The sequence below is a fragment of the Anarrhichthys ocellatus genome, unplaced genomic scaffold (genome assembly GCF_004355925.1).
Source record: "Anarrhichthys ocellatus isolate YVR2014 unplaced genomic scaffold, GSC_Weel_1.0 scaffold6, whole genome shotgun sequence".
NCBI lineage: Eukaryota > Metazoa > Chordata > Actinopteri > Perciformes > Anarhichadidae > Anarrhichthys > Anarrhichthys ocellatus.
In genome coordinates this window covers 9,776,024-9,790,060 of record NW_022280036.1, presented here as the reverse complement: position 1 = coordinate 9,790,060, position 14,037 = coordinate 9,776,024, and the positions used below count along the sequence as shown (strand labels likewise).

At 39.0% G+C, this 14,037-nt stretch overlaps 1 protein-coding gene across 1 annotated transcript in view; it reads right to left on the bottom strand.

The window, feature by feature from the left end:
* Positions 1 to 377: 377 nt before the first annotated feature.
* Positions 378 to 14,037, bottom strand: part of galnt18b (UDP-N-acetyl-alpha-D-galactosamine:polypeptide N-acetylgalactosaminyltransferase 18b) — a 76,929-nt gene continuing 63,269 nt past the window's right edge. Inside the window, exons 8-11 of the mRNA XM_031846149.1 lie at positions 10,894 to 11,031; positions 8,067 to 8,162; positions 5,538 to 5,702; positions 378 to 1,968 (exon numbers count right to left, since the gene is read on the bottom strand). Of these exons, the coding sequence (XP_031702009.1) occupies positions 1,813 to 1,968; positions 5,538 to 5,702; positions 8,067 to 8,162; positions 10,894 to 11,031 (555 nt within the window). The 3' untranslated portion in view covers positions 378 to 1,812. The remainder of the gene's footprint in view (positions 1,969 to 5,537; positions 5,703 to 8,066; positions 8,163 to 10,893; positions 11,032 to 14,037) is intronic.

Genomic DNA, 14,037 nt, shown 5'->3' with positions numbered 1-14,037 from the left:
AAGTCATTTTGTGGCACAAGATGATGTTCTACATCAACAAGGGTGATAAATGTATGTATGATAATAGAATATTAAGCAAATATACACACAGATTCCCTATCTACAGCCTTTTAAAAGCTGAAAGAAATGTTTGTAGCGAGCACTCACCAATCAGTACGAGAGGTCATCTAAAAGCATAAGTAATGTGCATGGGAATACTGTTTTGTTGTATTGCTTTCATTCAAAAGTTTGAGCATGCAGAGGCGCTCTTATTGCATATATTAAGACGTGTTAGTGAGGGAGGTCCTTTTGATGAAAGTGGGTTTCCATGTATATTTAATGCCATGGTTTGCCGAGCTCTGCTTGAATGTGGATGGTAATGAGGACTGACATGTTGAAAACAGGCTGTGCCACTCGTCTCCTCCCCAGGTGCACACAACAGTTGGAGCAGAAAGCAGCCCCGTTTCTCTGCTTCTGCCCTTGCATTTGTCATTACAAACTGACACCGCTTCCGTGACTCTATTTTGTAAATGCTTTGTGTGTGTGTGTGTGTGTGCGTGTACATCAGTCTGTATTGCTCAATAAAAGGTAATTTTAACAGCCATATCTATGGTGGCCTTGAGAGTTCAACACACTGCAACTAAAACGCAAATAGAAAAAAACAAATGCAAATTAAGAAAACATAATCAGCTTGACAAGCTATCAATTAACTTTGTTGCCTTGCAGATATGGAGAAAATACTACCAATGCAGAAACACACTTGGAACACCTCTCAACCATGTTGGAGAATTAGCCAGCAATTTAAGTTTATTTCAGTTTGAACTTTCTGAATGATTGATCTATAGTGTATATAGTGCACATTGAAAAGCCGTTCACACTACTGCATGTCTACATGAAAGGCGATACAGCAGCTCTGCAAACGTGCTGCTCACGCCACACCTCCTGTGGAAGACGCGGTGAAAATCATGAGTAACTACATCATCGCGTGCATGGGTACCTTCATCAGTTTTAATTGTCACCTGGAAACTTGTTTTATAACTCAGTTCTCTGCAACTTGTAACATTTCTATATTTGGTTGTGTTGTCTGACTTTGCAGTGCATTCCGTTACGCTGTAGACCGGTGAAGAGGTTTTCTACCTTTGCTTGAGTTTTGTGTATTTGCATATGTCTGAAGATGCAGTGCATTGAACACCCAGCGCCAACGTACACATTCAAAATGTTTGACATTCAAAAATATATTTGGGATTGATACCAAGTTCAAATTCTTTTAATTTCAATGGTAGGGCAAACCTTTTTGTTAAGATTTGAACAGAAAAAAACACTTGCACTCAGTAGTTTACATCAGTTATTTTACTGTTACATATTACAAATAATCAAAATATTTAAATGTAGAAAATAATCTATAATTTTCAGATTTATTCCAACATTTTCCCACAACTGTTCCGCTGAATCGCATAGTCAACCTACAAACCTGAGACACTAAATAAAAATAATTACAGCAGGGACAGGTTCAGAGAACTTGCTACACAGTAGCAATTATGAACAAAGTACAAAAAACATATTGGACCCATTACATCTTTTAAGTCAACGGAAATCTGACCGTACTATATTTACCACAAAATATACCTAATATACTACCTTGTCAAATCTGCAAAATATCCGCCAACTATGGCTGATCCTGTAGGCAAAATAAAATGTTTAACATTTACGATGTGATGTCGACTCGGCTCATCAGAGGACATCGTGTTCAACAATGCACTGCTCTTCTGTCAGACTCCTAATTCTTATCCTTTCACACACATGTGCACACAAAAAAAAAACAAATTCATCTTTTCAGTCCAGTGTTAAGGATTTGCTAAAGAGCACGTTTGTGATGAACCATTTCTGTCCAGTGCATTTCTGCAGAGCCAGTTGGTAGCCAAACTCATTGTCGCTGCTCACTACAAGCTCTAGGCATCTCTTTGATTTCCTGTTCTGAATGGATCCTCCCTGAAAAGATAAAAGCAGGATGGTGAAAATTGTGCGGGCCTTGAGAGAACAATTTTTGTGCACAATATAACTTTCCTTCTTTAAACCCACACTACTGTGAATGGATATGGATGTGTGCTGCTGAAGCGCCCTGAGCACTGAGCATTTTGGCTGAATCACACTACCGTCCTCATTGGGCCCACCAGATAGCATCAACAAGGTTTCAAGGCAAAAACAACATTGCAATTGCCAGTGTAGTCATTAGCGTTCTTCCTAGCAAGGGCCAAGTTTTTTCAAGACTACACCGCAGAAAAGAGGAAAGCCAGACACAAACAAACCAAACAGACAAAATCATCTGGTATTGAGGTGGAAGATAAATTGAAACAGAGGCATGCAGGACATGACAATTTCAGTTCTAAAGCCGTTACGATATTGTTTAAATCTTTCAAAATGTACAAACTTTATTGTATCAGCTATTGCCAGAGTCTGAATAGAGCGAGCACATTAGCTCTGCAGAAATATTCCAGCATGCCCCGACGAATGAGGCAGAATTATCTCATTACGGTGTCAGGGCAGACCAAGGGCAAGCGACTGAAGAGGAGACTTTCAACAGTCAATACAATGTGGAGAGCTGCGAGGAGAGCGCCAGGATTTCCAATGCTGAGGGATTTGGGAGTAAAAAGACCTTAAGATTGGACAGGTTGTACAGACTGAACCAAATTACTCTTTGGCCTGAGTTTGGCCCGTGTGTGGGGTCCAAGAGACATTTTCTTTTATAGATAACAGATGGTAATAACTGCTGAAAGTGGGCATTTATGGACCAATATGTAGTGGTGTCCTGAGCCAGCCCATAAAAGCAGTGAACCAGTGAATCAAGGATTTTTATTTAACTTAATGAATCAGCTACAAAAGCCAGATTTGTTTCAGACCCCCGCTCTAGGTTACACCAGCTTCAGCCGTGAACTGCAGAGATTATTAAATTATTACACTCGATGATGTTTTAACATTTGAACCATCTCCATGACAACTGAGCTGAGCTGGACTCCAAACTCCAGCTGAAAACGTTGGAAACAACATTTAACATTATTTTGCTTAACTGCTGTTTGCAGGATCTACAATTTACCTTTGAGCTCAACCATTATGTAAAAGAACATGAAAAAGAACACAATATATTTATTTTTATTTCTGCCTTTTAGGTTTTAACTTTAGAGCAGAAATTAGGAAATAGTTTTACACAATTTTAAAACATTGTTTCAACAGTTTGACGCAGACACATGCTCCACAGCCAAGTCTTCCAAGGCTGGATCAGATCTTGGCAGTGTGCACTACAAAAGAGTGCTTTAGCCCAGAAACACTTTAAACCACCTGTTTAAACCCTATTTAGAAATGGTCTCAAACTCTTGGTTGGTGCGTCCTTGGTTATGAGGGCTCTCGGGTGCTTTGTATACCTCAGCATACCTGCTTGCAGATTTAATTGTTACAGTTGTCTTATAGTAACTATTTGTTTTGATATTCAGGTAAGAAACCTATATCAAAAAATGTCGACCTTTAGGAATAATTAAAGCTTTGACCAGCCTGTTTTTTTTCCACTGATGGTGTTACGGCCTGAGTGACCAACAGTAGTAATAATAAATACTAGTATATATACTACAGCAGACAAAACCAGGTAACATCTTAGTCTTATGCAACAATACATTTCAAATACAGAATGAATGTACAGGCCAGGTGTTGGCTGCAGAATCCCATAGGCTGCACCAAATGGCTTATTTAGAGGAGAGTTTTTGGGGTCTATTGAGTTATCGGGCTGAATAATTAGGCTCAATTGTCATTCAGTTTCACTTTAACTCGATCTTAGAAATGTGCACAGATTTGAGTTTGACAGTCTATAGCTTCTGTACCTCAGTTAAGTCTGATACCAGGTGAGGAGTATTTTCTTCTCTAACTTGAATTCAGTCGAACATTTTAATCATGTTAGCTGATTTCTTTGTCGGCCAGGACAAGTCACCTATCGTTCTGTGGACTTCATTTTTTAGACAGTGATGCAGCGGTAGAAGTTGCTAAGAGCAGTTTATTTCAATCCATGGATGTAGCAATTTTTCTGGCTCTTTCACAGAGGGATGATGATTCCTTTCTTAATCCTGCCTACAAAGCTCTGATTGGCCGATTGTTTGTTTCTCAATCCTGCTGAAATTCCATCAACACAACACTGGACCTATTTGAATGTCTGAACAAATCAAAGATGTGGGTGGTGATTCAGAGGCCTGGAGCGAGGCCAAACTCAAACCCAGAATCCCTGCATACATGGAACGTAACTGACAGAAGAAGCTGCTGGGTTTCACTCAGCCAAGCCGATGAATGTATATGTGAGCAAATAGCACGTGGGGAGGTTGTTATTTGATTTAGGGTCCTATGGTTTGCTAGGGATTTAATTATATGCTATATACAGAACAATCTGTATTTGTTACAGAAAAATATAAATGTATCACCCACACATACCCTCAAAACACACAAGCAGGACAAACCATACAGTCCCACCCACTGAACATGTGCTTGCTTTATTAGTCAGCCCCTACCAATATGACAAATCTATACATGCAAGCACATATTTCATTTCTCTCACAAATCAAGGTTTATCAAGATCACTTATTCTTGGATAATGAGAGGTTTTTACAGTGGATGGAGGAAGTGAAGTAATTTTGCAAATTTCACTGAGAAAATATTAAGAATATCTTCACTTAATCCGGTTTTGTGCAACATTTGAATGAAAAAAACAAAAAATGTCTCATATTTGTACAGTGCCCCGTTCCCCAAAGTTGCTATGGCTGCATCAGGAAATCAATTTCAGCTTGAGCTTGACGCTTTGCACATGTGCAGTCAAAACTGTCAATAATTGATGCCATATTTCAGGGACTTGATCTCCAGCTTTGCTGACATGTCCCCATCCTGCGTACTAAATATTGCAAAGTTCACTAAAATAACCACTTAAAGTTCAGTGTGAGGATATGTGATGTATGAGCTCAAGCATTATAAAAACTTCTCCCACTTTCACACCGACATGCTGTAAAACCAAACACATGCACTTGTAGCGGCAGTCCAGCAGTGACATAGTCATAAAAATGATTTTACTGGTTATAACAAGCATCTAATATGAAGCATATTTGGGATTTTATGCATATTTGACTGAAAGAGGAATAAATGCTATAATTAACACTGTACTGACAGCATGGCAGACAACAATATGAGATCTATTGAGCCCAAATCCAAGCATGCAGTAAATCCAATTCACCCGCTGTCATGGGGCATTTTGTGAGGTGGCTGCTTGTTCTGTTAAAACACATTTTGCAAGCACAGCTAATGAAGGACGACAATCATTAAGTTTCAATGACTGTTCATGTGTAAATGAGTTAGAGAACTGAGGCATCAAACAGTAAATTAAACCACTTGCATGATTAAACGCTACCTCCACAGTTGTTTTTTCCTGTCACGTCCAACAAATGACCTTAACTGAGGTTAACTGAGTATGAACAGAAAGCTGCACGTTAACCTTGTGTTTTCTGACCATGTGTGAAGGCTGTATTAAGGGGTGTCACCTGAGTGAAGAGCCAGTGGAGCTTCATGCGTTTGGCGGTGGCATAGCTGCACTCGATGAGGCGCGGCCTGCTGTTCACGTCCACCAGGCACTTGTTGTCGTCATCGTCAACTGTTGGACTGAGGAGCCCGATGTGGAGCTGCTGAGTACTGGTGTAGTACACATTCTGCAAGAAACAGCACATCCTGCTACAAACAAACTGCTAAGTGCTGTACTGTAGGCTGAGACTGCTGTGGTTGACATTTCGATAATGGTCCCTGCAGAGCTGTATAAGACCATACAGGTAATAAACTATGCAGCAAATGAGGATTGCATTTGGGTTGTCTTTGGGTAGGAAAGAGACATTTATAGACTAAATATGCATATTTATATAGTTATCCTGAATGAATGGAGGACAAGAAAAAGCCAAGCACACAAAAGAAGCTCATTATTAATTCAGTAATGGTGAGAAAACCCGAATAATTGTGCCCCTCTCTTGCTCATATTTACGTAGCTGACAAAAACGGAAAATCATTTTCAGGAATTTGGCAGGAGAAGAATTTTCTGTATTCAAAAAGGGAAAAAAAGGCTTTGCAGAATGAGCATGAGAGAGGGAAGAGAGAGGGAATCTGTGGATTGTATTTACAGATAGAGCAGTGCTCAGAGTCTGTTGGCGTAACGCTGGCTTTAGTTTGTTGTAGTGCACACAGAGTGACAAACTAGAGGTCGTGAAAAAACAAGGATGGACTGCATGAGATTGCTAAATTGTGCATCTTACAGAGGTGGAAAGTAAACTGAATATACTCCAGGGCTGCAATTAAATAATTTTGAGATACTTCTACGAAGTAAACACTACAGATTAACAGCTATTGAAGGAGTTCGATTCATATCGGAGCAGACAAACAGGGACTTATGTCTGTAGAAGTCTATATATTTCCTTAGCTTGTCTCTGAACTTGAACACCTTGATTAGCTCTCAAAGCACCCCAAGATATGTTCTTTTATAAAAAAAATTAAAAAAGAATCAGGGTCATGTTTGCTTATTCTGCTGCTTGTCTGATTTTCACTCTTATCCTTCTCTTAGTCTTATCTCATATCGCCCAAACAGCCTCCTGCCTCCTTCACACCAGACGTTAAACAGTCTGACGAGTGTGAATTTTTTATTTGTGCTGCTCATTTTGGGAGCCGCGCAGACTGCCAGGCCGTGTGTGGCTGTGCTTTCTATTGTTGCCGTGCTTAAGTCGGTATATTTTATTACCGCTTGAGCTGAAGTGTTGTACTGTATGTTTGCTGACAACATGCTCTTGTAAAGTCAGTCACGTGTTGGATTGTAAGCTTTGGAATACGCTTTCCTTTCATGTGTCGCTGTGCAATTTTCTTTCAGCACGTTGATGTACTGCATTTACAGCAGCATCTGGGATACAATGATACAACTCTCCCAAAGCAACTCAGTGACATTTTGAATGACTACAGCAGACATTCGCTAAGTACATGTGTCATTCTAGAGGCAATCCGGGGTCAAATTCCTCTCCATGATGTAACGCTGAAACATAAAAATAGAGCAGACTAGATTTGTCTTGCAGAGGAGATCCCTAATCTCATTGGGAATGCTGGTGCTACTCCAATCCATTGTTTGAAATGCCTGGATTTATGAGAGATTTATAGCATATAACAGATTTATAATTAGCAAGTTTTAAAGTTATCTAGGTCTCCGACTGTAGAAGTTGAGTTTTTAAAGGAAAAAGTGTTACTGAGATTCTACAAGATTATACAGATTTCTCATGAATCCGTTTTAATTTGCACTGTGGTGAAAACATCAATACCAGGTGTAATGAGTGTGAAACTTCTGAGGGATAATGTAAGTCAAGCCTCACACTATAAGACAAGTTTACAAGTGTCACGGAAAGGTTAAACAATCTCTAAAAACAATCTTCTCAGACATAATGGGATGGAGGAATCGATTGGAGCTGGAGACGCTGGAGAAGGTAAATGATCAAGCTGTGCTAACATTTGTAGACACTCACTGCCTATTATCTTGGGCTGGGATAATGTCCTGAACAAGTAGTCCAGGGATACGGTTTTCAAGACAGTGACTGATGAAAAACAAAAGCAAGCGGTTGAAATGATCCTGAAGTCTATCAAAGATGTAAGAAAGCTGGAGACAGTGATGAATGTTCAGGTACAATCTAACTTAATAAAAAAAACAAAAACAGGATTTTACATTGTGTTTTGTCAATAACGTGGCATTTTACTCTGAGCTGGACTCAGTTAGGACATGTCAGCCCTAAATGGAGGTGTATGAAAACTGGAGTTTAATATATAACAGGAGTGTTTCTGTAAAGGGCAAAATAGAAAACCTGATCCTGTTTTATGAGGTAAAGCTACTGAGTTTGACCCAATCTGAAAGCAGAAGAAGGTTATTTTTCTTCAAAATGAAACGGGTTTTATTGAGTAAGAAAATACCGAGATGGAAATAAAATATAGAGGTGGTATATTAAATCTTTATGCTGCCCGTTGCTTAAAACAGTGGTGCGGAGATAGAGGGCTCTAACCTGAGGTGTCATCCCGTGACAGAGATACAAGATGGGGACATTGTCATTGTCGGGCCCCTGGTCCAGACACAGATCATTCTTCAGAGAGTTTTTCAACTGGAAGACAAAGAAAAACACATACATTCACAAACACAGATAAATAAACAAAGAAACAAAATATATGAATTGTCTAGGGGTAAAATCAATGACATGACAGTGTTTGCATGAACAAACTAACCCAGACATTATTCACAATCAGGTCAGTATTGCTACTGTGAATAAGGGTTTCTAACTTTGAGGATGCACCAGTGAGAGCTTCAATTTAAGTCCATCACAGCTGGAACATGTTGCATGACTCCTCTCCTGCAGAATTTATTCAATAAAGAGGACTTCTTTCAAAGGACTCTGTTTCTGTTTATAACTGCTCTCAAAACAGGATATATTGAGAACAGATGAGACATTTCAGATGTCTTAAAGGCCCTGAAACCTTTTTTCTTTCTCAATCTGCTTGTTACTATAAATGATGAGGTCCTATACATGAACACACTGTTTTCTGCTAAAGTCGTGACAGTTTGGGATATTTCATAAGATAGACCCACCCACACAATCCTGACGAAGCAGATTAGCTGAGTTTTTGATTCTTTAACTCTTGCTAAATAATAAGATTTTGTTTTCTTTTCTTGTTAAATTAATTATTCATGAACATTTAATGTTTTAAGATTTAACAAGAAAGATTTCTTCAGGGGCTTTAAGACTGTTAAATTAGTTAGTTAACCATAAGTTCTGAGAGATGAAAGATTCATACTTTGAGTTTATACTATATACTGTGTTTAAAGAATACAGAATGTGTTGCTTTCAATAGAAAGATGGATGTTCAACCTTTTTACCCATTGATGGGTTAATCCATTGTTAAGGATACTAAGATTATCTTGAGAAGATGTCTGTAATATTATGTATTTTTGTATTCATGGTCATCTATCACGAGTTCATGCAGTATTTTCTGTTAAAACATGTGATATTGTCTTGAATGCTTAGTATTGATGGTGATCTTTAAGTCACATGATTCAATGTTTCATAAGGAAACTGACAACAACCTTAGACACCGTCTTGATGAAGAACAAAAAAGCTGGAAATGTTTTGTGAGGCGAATAAAACATTGTGTACTAGACTATGAATAATGTTAACAGATAATTCCTGTGTGGTGTCCAGCTCGCTGCCAAAACACAGTGAGAGTGAGGAAGCAGCATCTACAACCTGCTCTCTTCAACTCTGCAGTAAATTATTTCCTCTACAGGGGAAACTATTATTCCAACATAAAGCACAGCCTGCTGCGGTGCCGTGCTTGATATCCTTGATATGGAAATGTATTCACATGGTTGAATGAGTTTGGACAGGTGTTTCAAAACAAAAAAGCAAAAAGAATGATCATCTAATACCAGCGTCCGCCTGGTATATTCTCTGAGTTTCACATAAAGAGAATATAAATATTAAAGGCTATTTTGAGAAAATACAGAAGAAGCCTGAGCCGGTTGAAAACGTGAATAAACACTGAATCCTCTTAAATTCAGTTTTGCTTTATGAAAATGTAAATCTGAAGCGTTACGCTTGATGAACATGACTCAGACTTTGAGGCCCAGAGGGTTATCCATGCGCATCATGACAAAGGTCTGCCTGATTGTGAGTTGCAAACTGCTCTGCAGGGAGCTCCAGGGATAGTGGTTTTGCGTGGGGAGTGAATTAGGTAAAGATGTGAGATCAGACAAACACAGCTATGGGAAGATTCAGCTCCCCATTGGTTCAGGAGATATCTACTTCTATCTAATGATCAGTAAAATCTACAGGCAGCTCAGGTCTACCAGTGGAGATATATTAAATATGCAACAGAGACACCTGTGGGGACAACATCAGCTTTAAGTAGAATGGCATTAAGAGCATCTTTAGTTTCTGTAATGTGTGATGTGTGTCTGACTGAGACGTGATATCCTTCAGAATCGATTGCACTGCTCTATGTGGGCATGGCTCAGCGAATACGGAGCCATACAGAGCTGCAGAGGGAAGTTGGCCTCCACCTGCACCTCGTTTCATCCACATTTTTAGATCAGGAGGAGGAAGACAGAGATATGAATAAATTAGACCTCAAAACATTCCTCGGAAATGTCAAAGTTTTTGCACAAAAAAAAAAAAAGAGGCTTGGCATGTAACGACTCTTCAAACCACCACGACTGACTTAGCCGTCAAATGCATGTCGCAAATATAGAATAATGAGGTCAACTTACTCGAGGAAATTAATGTAATGAGGACGGTCTATTTCCTCGCCATATTCATGCACCATTTGTCAGTTTGTAATAAAAAAATCCTCCATACAACATAGAAAGCAGTGCCATAATATTGCGGTCTGTTTGTCACTGTGTATTAGGGTTAACCACAGTGATGTGAGGTGGGAGGACAGTGGAAATAAAGCTGTATGAGAACAACTAGGAATGGGCAAAAAGAAACACTGCCAACCCCCATTGGCTGTCACTTTTTCGAGCGTCTCTCACTAATAAAATTCAGCTGCAAAGCCCTCAAGTGGGAAATACTACATCTATATTTAAATGAATCTATATGTGTCTATTTTCATAACAGTAAGCTAACAGAAAATTATTACTCTGTAACTTCTGAATTGAGAAGGAAAGAGTGAAAGTTGCTGCAGCAAACCTCCTCTTTGTGTGAACTGTTTGTGCTCCTGACAGCAGCCATCCGGATCCCAACACAAGGGATTAAAAGTATTTGCTCAGGCACGGTTTAGACTTGTTTTGGCTTTTGCAGACGCTGGATTGCATTTGGGATGAAGAGGCAGGCGGCTTACTACTCCATATGCGATGGTGTCACTGTACATCCTCATCTCAGGGTAGATGTTGACCAGGTACCATCGGAAGGTTTTACACTGCAGCCTCTTCCTCAGTGCCTTCCTCTCAGAGATATCGCCAATATCAATGCCCGGGTCCTGGGTTCAAGCAAGCAAACACACACACACACACACACACACACACACACACACACACACACACAAAGACACACGGATTGAATCACACAGATGCACACAAAGCATACAATTGATTAACTTTAGCTAGTGGAGAAGCAAATCAGTAAATGGGCCATTGAGAATCATTGTGCAGCCGTTTGTTGTGGATTTGAAAAGCTTCTGCAGGGTTTTGATTTTTTCCTGGTCCGATTTAAAAAAACAACAACCGAACTATTCCAGTGTTGCAGTTTTTCCCTCCACTACATTTATCTGATGACTATAGTTACTGGTTATGTTTCAGATTAATATTGTACATAGAAAAACATGCATATAATCTTAAAGAATACGATACACTGTTTAGATTAAAATATCCCATCTAAACTTTTCAAATAATTTCACATGCACAACTGTTTGAGGCCGAAAGAGGGAAAAAAAAATATATAATTTCAGATTTGTGTATCAGAACTTATTTTCACCATCTCACAAGCCCTCGGATTCATCTTGGGACCCTTTGGAGGGGCCTAACAACGGCCTCAGAAACTAAACTACCCATAGAAATAGAATGAGAGTAGTGTGAACATTTCCATTTCCATCAGCATTGCAGGATGTTCAAAGCAGCAGCCATTTTGATGTTTACCGTTGCCATTGCAGCGGGCTGACTTCTTTAAAAGCCTTAATTGCGGAAAGTCACGGACTCCCCAAGGACCATAAATGCAGTGGAGTAGTATGAAGCATGGAGAGGCGTGTTTTGGGCACTACCTCCGTTGCTTCTCTGCTAGAGAGGAATTTGTAACACACCAGGACACACACATGTTGATAACTGCATGTGATTGTAGGCCCAGGCTACATGATGAGCATCAACAAGAGACAGAAAAAAGGAAAACGCTGGGCTTAGTGTGGAAGGCAGGCCAAAAGGGAGATCTCAAACTAGTGAGTGTAAAACACTTCACGGGCCCGCTGACATTTGTTGTCAGCACAATAACTGACAACAATCGTCATTTTGTTTTGAACTAGTCAAATGACCAGAGCAAGCAGTTCAATGTCCCTTCTACTCTCATTCTATTTCTATGAAACTACCAAACCGTATGTAAAGTGACAACAGTAAAATGCTTCTAACACATTGATGCACCAGCGTACTCCACTAACATCATGCATAATATACAGTATCAGTCAGAGGGGCACATTTTATCCAAAATGAGTAATTGTGCTTTTGATACCTCAAGTACATTTAGCTCCGAATGTACTTCTACTTGAGGAGGAAACGCAATGCAGAATTTTGAAAAGCGGGTACTTAAGTTAAGGATCTGAGTACTTTTTCCACCAATGCATGTTATCATCTACCCCATGTTGAACGCTGTATCATCATCAACATCACGGATGCCTCTTTCGTAACTCAAAAGCTAAAGTGGGAGAAATGTTGCTGATTTGGCTTTCTGGTACTCCAAAGAAAAAGTGTACTCAGATGGACTTCATCTGAGCACGGTGTTGACTTTTACACTCTCAGAGGTAAATTAACACTGACAATTTAGCAGTGAAGTTAATTCAGGGGGTTAAAGCTGGGGCTAAATTTCATGCTTCTTGAGTACAGACTCTGTTAAACGCCTCATTATTGACTGAATGAATTGCCTGCAGATGTTCATCTATTCATAACGTGGATTTACATATTCAAACTGATTATGCAGGAGAAGAAAAAAGCTTCAGTGAGCAAACATTTAACTTGGCCTTTGAGGGATGCAACTTTAACGTAAAATGACAAAGTATGGTTATTTACTTTAATTTACTGAATCCAGTTCAAGATTAAATGAAAATCTGTCTCACAAAACACAGATATTTAACACTAATACAACCTTAAAAACACAAGGCAGCGTGCAGCATATACGTTTTGTGTCAGTTAGACTCATGCAAACTGTGAGACATTTTGTACTTTATTTGTTGACACTGCAGATGTCTTTATTCAACATCTCAAATAACACAAGGCCTCAATTAAAAAGATTTAAAAGAATGAAGTAATTGTTGAAAAATACATAATTTAATAAAATTAATTATGTACATTTTCTTTTTTCTCTCTGTATTATTTATAATTTTGCTACCAAGTCACAGCTGTAATCCAGATCCTTTAATTCATCTTTTAAAATGTTATTGTCGTCCTTTGTATCGAATTTTCTAACTGCTGATGTCTCCATTTAGAACATTTTATTAAATCACATTACGTATTAATATATTCTGTGGCACGTATTTAATTGAGGAATTTCTGTATGTATCACGAAATAATTTAAATTGAGCCTTCTGGAGGTGTCAGGGGCCTGATTCAACTAAACATCTGTGATGCAGGAGAGCAGCTGATAACAGATGACACTCAACCCCCTGACATTTAGATTAGGCGGCTGCAGAATGGAGCTGCCTGTTGGTGCCATATATTTATCATCTGTATTCATATTTGTGGGTTTGTGCATTCTTTTTTAACATCTGACTTGGACTTCTGTGTGAATGCTACCTGTGAATAATGATTCAAAAGGCAGCAAACACCAAATCCTGTGTCTAGGTGATATAGAAAACCTACTCTGCCTTCTGTCAATTAAGCCTGCAGCCAGTTTATGGCTGACATCTGACATTTGAAAAATGTGACACATGTACATACTGAGGATTGTGTTCATGCAGTTCAGCACATACGATTGTACCTCAGCTGACAATAAAACTGCAAAGCTGAAAGAACATCATGATGAGGACAGCTAAAGATGGATTTCTGCTTTACAAAACAAACGTTCAGCACTTTGAGGGTACATTTTGCTCTTCAGTTACACAGATGAAGTCGTGTGGTTTCGGTTTTGACCTCTTGTCAAAAAAAAAAAAAAAAAAAAAAAAATCACACTTTTTAGCACTTTTTAGATTGATTTAATGTAATAAACTGACTTTTACCCAGATTTTATGTCCCTGCACATCCAATCATGTCCTACTCTCATAAGGCCCTGCAGTAAAAAAGGTCCTTTA